The sequence below is a fragment of the Anopheles funestus genome, chromosome X, assembly GCF_943734845.2.
Source record: "Anopheles funestus chromosome X, idAnoFuneDA-416_04, whole genome shotgun sequence".
In the NCBI taxonomy this organism is placed as follows: Eukaryota; Metazoa; Arthropoda; class Insecta; order Diptera; family Culicidae; genus Anopheles; species Anopheles funestus.
The window spans coordinates 18,506,183-18,514,783 of NC_064597.1; the positions used below are offsets into that span (position 1 = coordinate 18,506,183).

The 8,601-nt window shown below is 45.4% G+C and overlaps 1 protein-coding gene across 2 annotated transcripts; it reads right to left on the minus strand.

Annotated features, from left to right (window-relative positions):
* Window positions 1–280: 280 nt before the first annotated feature.
* Window positions 281–2,845, minus strand: LOC125768893 (uncharacterized). 2 transcript variants are annotated; one of them, XM_049437209.1, is made up of 2 exons: window positions 1,922–2,845; window positions 281–1,819 (listed from the first exon to the last, which is right to left on the minus strand). In XM_049437209.1, the coding sequence occupies exons 1-2, from the start codon at window positions 2,825–2,827 to the stop codon at window positions 785–787; spliced, it is 1,941 nt and encodes a 646-aa protein (XP_049293166.1). In that variant the 5' UTR covers window positions 2,828–2,845; the 3' UTR covers window positions 281–784. The 2 variants fall into 2 exon arrangements, with proteins under 2 accessions (XP_049293166.1, XP_049293157.1); XM_049437200.1 differs by having other exon boundaries at window positions 281–1,870.
* Window positions 2,846–8,601: the final 5,756 nt, after the last annotated feature.

Below are 8,601 nucleotides of genomic sequence, written 5' to 3' on the forward strand. Positions count from 1 at the left end.
GGGAGGATTTTTCGCGCCGATCCCCGCATTGTCCTTGCATTATCTGTCTGCGCCTGCAGGAGCAAGCGAGACAGACAGAGACGCTTAACTTCCCTCTCACTCATCGCTTCACGGTGAAGCGATGCGAGAGAGGTAAGCTTAGTCTCCTAGCTTATCTTTACGTTGAGAGCGGCTAAGTCCGCTCTCCTGCTACTATTCTCCTAAGCTAGGGACCTTTTTTGAGCGCGGACAGCGGTTCCTAAAAAGGACATAATTTCCGTCAGCGACATCCTCTCCCCCGTAATTCCTCGTAGAGGTGTTACAAACAATAATAAGCTGACGGAATTATGTCCTACCTATTTCTTCTTCGGCGCGAACCTCCAACCGTGCGACCTTTACCGCTGGTCTTCTAATAAATAAACTTCCTACTCTTATCGTTACGGATCGAACCTGTTTATCCTTTCCTTCTTGCACTTGCGTAATTATCCCCCTTCGCCACCTTCCGCGTGTCTGCTCATCTGGAAATGCTACTACGTCGCCTATGCGCAATTCTTTCACTGGTTTTAACCATTTCTCTCGCGTTACCAATCGAGGTAGAAATTCTTTTATCCACCTAGACCAGTATTTTTGTGCAACCCATTGGGCTTTCTTCCAATGTGTCTTTAAAGCTTCAGCTTCCGAAATCTCACAATGAATTGGTTCTGCTTCTCCAGAACAGTCTATTAGAAATGGTTTGGTGTGAGAGGCTCATCGTTTTCGTGGTCCGCAGGACATATTATTTATCATGAATTGCATATAGGTTTCATTAAATAGCGAGAGAACGCTGTTTACTTCTTGTACCTGTGTCAAAGACCAGTCTTGGTTTACGTATAGGTTTGTTGTACTTTACTATAGCAAAGTTTGGTACATAATTAGCCTTGGGACTAAACTTATCTCTTATTGTCTCACTTCGATCGTTTTCACGCGCGCAATCTTTTTTGCCGTATGCGTCTGTTTCCTTACGGTGTAATTTTTCTGACGTTCCATCTCGTGTCAATTTTCTTTCCAGGCTTTGTAGTCGCCTCAAAGACTGACCACATTCTTCTGGTATACTGACGACTTCCGTTTTCCCTATCTCGTGAACAGTTTCTGTTTTCCTTATAGTTTTTTCTATTTCCACCCTCTTTTCGTCCTTGGGCTGCGGTATCTTATAATTCAATTTAACACCGAAATCTTCCTTTGGGACGTGATTTCTCATCGTGCTCGCTATATCCTTGTTAGCATTTTTTGCTTCGATTAGAGAAAAGAGTTTTGGTTGCTTGCTATTAAGATAATTTGTTCCTAACAATACCCATCCCAAGTGGGTTTGAATTGCTATCGGTCCGCCTGCTTGCCCAGTTCTGGTTTGCAATGCGCATATTAGATGCGCATGTGGTAATCCGATAATTAGCTTCGGAGCTCCATCACGATAGCTTTGTAAATCGATGCCTCTCAAATGGCGATATTTTCTTCTAAGTTCCATTCCGTTAACTGTTTGTTTTGGCAGCACCATAGATTCTACTGTCCTTAATCCATCAAGGCTTATAAATCTCCCATCCTGATCCTTAACCGAGATCGAGATGGTTTGACTTTCCGGCTCATCTTGTATTGATCCGTTAGTCCAAGCTAGCGAAAATGGTCGTGGAGATCCATTTACCTGCAACTCTTCTTTGAGCTCTCGATGTATTAAACTCGCAGATGAACCCGTATCCATGAACGCGAATGTGTCGACCTCCCTATTATTATGACGAAGCGTTACTGGGATGATTGGAAAATATAACTCAGGCAAATCAGTACCGTGGTGAATATTAACGTTCTCAACCTGTCTTAAGCCAGGCAAATCAGTACCGTGGTGAATATTAACGTTCTCAACCTGTCTTAAGCCAGGCAAATCAGTACCGTGGTGAATATTAACATTCTCAACCTGTCTTAAGCCAGTAGGAGTTGTTCTATGTAGTAGGGTATGGTGTCTCGCTCTACATCCGTATTGCCGACATTGTGGTGGCAGAAAACAATTTTGGGCGTCATGATTCGACTGGTTGCAACAGTTTGAGCAAATGCGCAACCGCCTAACCGTTTCCCATCTTCGTTCGGCCGACATGTTTTGAAATTGAAAACATTCTGTCGTCCTATGATTTTGGCCACAAATCAAGCAACCCATTCTACGCCTTGGTTGCGATTGGATATTCGCTTGGAACTGTTGTCGTGGTTGAGCACGAAAATTCCTATGACCTAACTGTTGGTTGTGCTGATGCGATTGTGAGTTCACAACATCATTTGCAACATCCGCTGTTAGCATAATAGCTAAATTTTCTGTGGGCTTAAGCCACTTAGCAAAATCCTCGAGAGTCCTAAGCTTGCTTCTACCATAATTCTCGTTGTCTGCCAAGATATGATTGTACCACTTGTGTTTTAAATTAGTGGGAATCTTATTTTCCAAGTCCTTTAAAAGACGTTGGTCGTTTAAATATTCTGGCTCTCCTATAGTGTTCATGTTTATGACCAGGTTGTTTAACGCATGCATAAACGTTATAAAACTTTTCGGCTTCTGCATCGTTGGGTTCTCTACTGCTAGCAATTCTTTTAATAACGCACTGTATATCAAATCAGGCGTACCAAATTCCTTCTCTAATCGCTGTAAAATTCCTTCGATATTTTGCGCATCGAGCATCAAACCACTCACGCATTCCAGGGCATCTCCCTTCAGAGCCTTTTGCAGACGATTTAGATTTTCCAAATCTGAAAATTTAGCCTCTTCACTTGTTTTATAAAACACTGATTTGAAATGGTTCCACTTTTTAAAATCACCATTAAATTCAGGAAGCTCCATTAAGGAATCTCTTTTAGACCGCTCGTTTAAAACATCGACCAATCCCTTTATGAGCAATTCGGAAGCAGGGCTTGAGTTGCTTGTCGATGCGCTTGCGACTGTAGCACTTCCATCTTGCAATTCACGTTTCTGTCCCTTTTCCTTGCGCAATTTCTTAGTTTCTGCCTCTTTTTCCGCTAATTGTGTGACTAATTTGGTCTGTTTTTCTTGCGATTCGCGTTTCGTTTCTTCATGTTTTTCGGATAAGTCCTTATATTCCCTTTTCAACCTCTCTATTTCTTTTCTCATTTCGCACACATCACTCCCTACTTCCTCCTCAAATTTGGTAATTTTCTCTTTAGTGTTTGCCATTTTACTCACGGTTTGTTTGCGGGTTCGTCGCTTCTTGTTGTGCTGCTACTACTGCAGTTGCTGCTACTGCTTCGGCTGCTGATGCTGCTGCTGCCGCTGCTACCGCTCCGGTTGCTGCTGCTGCTGCCACCGCTGCTGTTGTTGCTGCTGCCGCTGCTACCGCTCCGGTTGCTGCTGCTGCTGCTGCCGTCGCTGCTGATGCACTCTTTTAAGCCGGTTTAAGCTTAACCACTGTTACTGCTGCCGCTGGAACCGTCGCACTATTTTTTTTTTTTTTTTTTTTTTTTAAGCCGTTTTAGGCACCACTGTTGCTGCTGCCGCTGGAACCGTCGCACTATTTTTTTTTTTTTCTTAAGCCGTTTTAGGCACCACTGTTGCTGCTGCCGCTGGAACCGTCGCACTATTTTTTTTTTTTTAAGCCGTTTTAGGCACCACTGTTGCTGCTGCCGCTGGAACCGTTGCACTTCACTATCACTATACCTTCCGACCGGGAATGAGCGTCCTCCGGTCTTCACAGGGCGGTTGCCCCTCTCCTTCCTTTCGCTGACCGGGAATAACGTCCTCCGGTTTCCACAGGGCGGTTGCCCCTCTCCTTCCTTTCGCTGACCGGGAATAACGTCCTCCGGTTTCCACAGGGCGGTTGCCCCTCTCCTTCCTTTCGCTGACCGGGAATAACGTCCTCCGGTTTCCACAGGGCGGTTGCCCCTCTCCTTCCTTTCGCTGACCGGGAATAACGTCCTCCGGTTTCCACAGGGCGGTTGCCCCTCTCCTTCCTTTCGCTGACCGGGAATAACGTCCTCCGGTTTCCACAGGGCGGTTGCCCCTCTCCTTCCTTTCGCTGACCGGGAATAACGTCCTCCGGTTTCCACAGGGCGGTTGCCCCTCTCCTTCCTTTCGCTGACCGGGAATAACGTCCTCCGGTTTCCACAGGGCGGTTGCCCCTCTCCTTCCTTTCGCTGACCGGGAATAACGTCCTCCGGTTTCCACAGGGCTGTTGCCCCTCTCCTTCCTTTCGCTGACCGGGAATAACGTCCTCCGGTTTCCACAGGGCGGTTGCCCCTCTTCTTCCTTCCTTCGACCGGGAATGAACGTCCTCCGGTCTGCTCGAGGCGGGTGGCCTACTCTCGTCCTTCCTTCAGCCGGGAATGCGGTCCTCCGGTCTGCTAGAGGCGGGTGGCCCTCTCTCGTCCTCCTTCCAACCGGGAATGGGGTCCTCCGGTTCTCTTCACCACTTAGCGTCTTCCTTCCTTCCTTCGACCGGGAATGAACGTCCTCCGGTCTGCTCGAGGCGGGTGGCCTACTCTCGTCCTTCCTTCAGCCGGGAATGCGGTCCTCCGGTCTGCTAGAGGCGGGTGGCCCTCTCTCGTCCTCCTTCCAACCGGGAATGGAGTCCTCCGGTTCTCTTCGGCGCTTGGCGTCTTCCTTCCTTCGACCGGGAATGGGGTCCTCCGGTTACCTCGTGGCGGGAAACTTTCTCGTGCCTTGGAACGTTAGCAAGTACTACCTTCCTCTCTGGAGCCACCAATGTTCCCAGCACAGCAGGGCGATAAACCCGTGTTGAGCTCTCGGACCGGAGTATCAAACTCCGACCGAGGGTGAGAGAAGGTAGAAACTAAACTAATTTATCCGCGGCCAACCGAAATAAAAAGGCTTTTTGTTCCGGTTGTGAGAAAGCTTGTTTATTTAGGGCTACCTCCCCGTAGCCCCCTTTTATCGTACATGCTGCCTTAGCGATACATAAGCGATACATTTCCTTGACGGCGACGCATAACCGTGTTTTCCTCGCGTTTCTCAACCCTTTATTCACCCTTTATCCTTTCGCCCTACTTCTTATTCATATTATTAATTCCTGTAACTATGTAAATTTATCTAATTCCTCTAATTTCCTGTAATCAACTATTTCACTATTATTTCCTTATTTGCTTATAAATGTAATAATTTTAGGGAGGATTTTTCGCGCCGATCCCCGCATTGTCCTTGCATTATCTGTCTGCGCCTGCAGGAGCAAGCGAGACAGACAGAGACGCTTAACTTCCCTCTCACTCATCGCTTCACGGTGAAGCGATGCGAGAGAGGTAAGCTTAGTCTCCTAGCTTATCTTTACGTTGAGAGCGGCTAAGTCCGCTCTCCTGCTACTATTCTCCTAAGCTAGGGACCTTTTTTGAGCGCGGACAGCGGTTCCTAAAAAGGACATAATTTCCGTCAGCGACATCCTCTCCCCCGTAATTCCTCGTAGAGGTGTTACAAACAATAATAAGCTGACGGAATTATGTCCTACCTATTTCTTCTTCGGCGCGAACCTCCAACCGTGCGACCTTTACCGCTGGTCTTCTAATAAATAAACTTCCTACTCTTATCGTTACGGATCGAACCTGTTTATCCTTTCCTTCTTGCACTTGCGTAATTATCCCCCTTCGCCACCTTCCGCGTGTCTGCTCATCTGGAAATGCTACTACGTCGCCTATGCGCAATTCTTTCACTGGTTTTAACCATTTCTCTCGCGTTACCAATCGAGGTAGAAATTCTTTTATCCACCTAGACCAGTATTTTTGTGCAACCCATTGGGCTTTCTTCCAATGTGTCTTTAAAGCTTCAGCTTCCGAAATCTCACAATGAATTGGTTCTGCTTCTCCAGAACAGTCTATTAGAAATGGTTTGGTGTGAGAGGCTCATCGTTTTCGTGGTCCGCAGGACATATTATTTATCATGAATTGCATATAGGTTTCATTAAATAGCGAGAGAACGCTGTTTACTTCTTGTACCTGTGTCAAAGACCAGTCTTGGTTTACGTATAGGTTTGTTGTACTTTACTATAGCAAAGTTTGGTACATAATTAGCCTTGGGACTAAACTTATCTCTTATTGTCTCACTTCGATCGTTTTCACGCGCGCAATCTTTTTTGCCGTATGCGTCTGTTTCCTTACGGTGTAATTTTTCTGACGTTCCATCTCGTGTCAATTTTCTTTCCAGGCTTTGTAGTCGCCTCAAAGACTGACCACATTCTTCTGGTATACTGACGACTTCCGTTTTCCCTATCTCGTGAACAGTTTCTGTTTTCCTTATAGTTTTTTCTATTTCCACCCTCTTTTCGTCCTTGGGCTGCGGTATCTTATAATTCAATTTAACACCGAAATCTTCCTTTGGGACGTGATTTCTCATCGTGCTCGCTATATCCTTGTTAGCATTTTTTGCTTCGATTAGAGAAAAGAGTTTTGGTTGCTTGCTATTAAGATAATTTGTTCCTAACAATACCCATCCCAAGTGGGTTTGAATTGCTATCGGTCCGCCTGCTTGCCCAGTTCTGGTTTGCAATGCGCATATTAGATGCGCATGTGGTAATCCGATAATTAGCTTCGGAGCTCCATCACGATAGCTTTGTAAATCGATGCCTCTCAAATGGCGATATTTTCTTCTAAGTTCCATTCCGTTAACTGTTTGTTTTGGCAGCACCATAGATTCTACTGTCCTTAATCCATCAAGGCTTATAAATCTCCCATCCTGATCCTTAACCGAGATCGAGATGGTTTGACTTTCCGGCTCATCTTGTATTGATCCGTTAGTCCAAGCTAGCGAAAATGGTCGTGGAGATCCATTTACCTGCAACTCTTCTTTGAGCTCTCGATGTATTAAACTCGCAGATGAACCCGTATCCATGAACGCGAATGTGTCGACCTCCCTATTATTATGACGAAGCGTTACTGGGATGATTGGAAAATATAACTCAGGCAAATCAGTACCGTGGTGAATATTAACGTTCTCAACCTGTCTTAAGCCAGGCAAATCAGTACCGTGGTGAATATTAACGTTCTCAACCTGTCTTAAGCCAGGCAAATCAGTACCGTGGTGAATATTAACATTCTCAACCTGTCTTAAGCCAGTAGGAGTTGTTCTATGTAGTAGGGTATGGTGTCTCGCTCTACATCCGTATTGCCGACATTGTGGTGGCAGAAAACAATTTTGGGCGTCATGATTCGACTGGTTGCAACAGTTTGAGCAAATGCGCAACCGCCTAACCGTTTCCCATCTTCGTTCGGCCGACATGTTTTGAAATTGAAAACATTCTGTCGTCCTATGATTTTGGCCACAAATCAAGCAACCCATTCTACGCCTTGGTTGCGATTGGATATTCGCTTGGAACTGTTGTCGTGGTTGAGCACGAAAATTCCTATGACCTAACTGTTGGTTGTGCTGATGCGATTGTGAGTTCACAACATCATTTGCAACATCCGCTGTTAGCATAATAGCTAAATTTTCTGTGGGCTTAAGCCACTTAGCAAAATCCTCGAGAGTCCTAAGCTTGCTTCTACCATAATTCTCGTTGTCTGCCAAGATATGATTGTACCACTTGTGTTTTAAATTAGTGGGAATCTTATTTTCCAAGTCCTTTAAAAGACGTTGGTCGTTTAAATATTCTGGCTCTCCTATAGTGTTCATGTTTATGACCAGGTTGTTTAACGCATGCATAAACGTTATAAAACTTTTCGGCTTCTGCATCGTTGGGTTCTCTACTGCTAGCAATTCTTTTAATAACGCACTGTATATCAAATCAGGCGTACCAAATTCCTTCTCTAATCGCTGTAAAATTCCTTCGATATTTTGCGCATCGAGCATCAAACCACTCACGCATTCCAGGGCATCTCCCTTCAGAGCCTTTTGCAGACGATTTAGATTTTCCAAATCTGAAAATTTAGCCTCTTCACTTGTTTTATAAAACACTGATTTGAAATGGTTCCACTTTTTAAAATCACCATTAAATTCAGGAAGCTCCATTAAGGAATCTCTTTTAGACCGCTCGTTTAAAACATCGACCAATCCCTTTATGAGCAATTCGGAAGCAGGGCTTGAGTTGCTTGTCGATGCGCTTGCGACTGTAGCACTTCCATCTTGCAATTCACGTTTCTGTCCCTTTTCCTTGCGCAATTTCTTAGTTTCTGCCTCTTTTTCCGCTAATTGTGTGACTAATTTGGTCTGTTTTTCTTGCGATTCGCGTTTCGTTTCTTCATGTTTTTCGGATAAGTCCTTATATTCCCTTTTCAACCTCTCTATTTCTTTTCTCATTTCGCACACATCACTCCCTACTTCCTCCTCAAATTTGGTAATTTTCTCTTTAGTGTTTGCCATTTTACTCACGGTTTGTTTGCGGGTTCGTCGCTTCTTGTTGTGCTGCTACTACTGCAGTTGCTGCTACTGCTTCGGCTGCTGATGCTGCTGCTGCCGCTGCTACCGCTCCGGTTGCTGCTGCTGCTGCCACCGCTGCTGTTGTTGCTGCTGCCGCTGCTACCGCTCCGGTTGCTGCTGCTGCTGCTGCCGTCGCTGCTGATGCACTCTTTTAAGCCGGTTTAAGCTTAACCACTGTTACTGCTGCCGCTGGAACCGTCGCACTATTTTTTTTTTTTTTTTTTTTTTTTAAGCCGTTTTAGGCA

What these genes read in the sequence shown, in the direction of transcription:
- LOC125768893 (XM_049437200.1), bottom strand. Translation starts at nt 2,827, where the DNA reads ATGGAGCTTCCTGAATTTAATGGTGATTTTAAAAAGTGGAACCATTTC. An exon ending in CTCCTACTGGCTTAAGACAG is followed by an intron (nt 1,871 to 1,921) that starts GTTGAGAATGTT and finishes GGCTTAAGACAG; the next exon opens with GTTGAGAACGTTAATATTCA.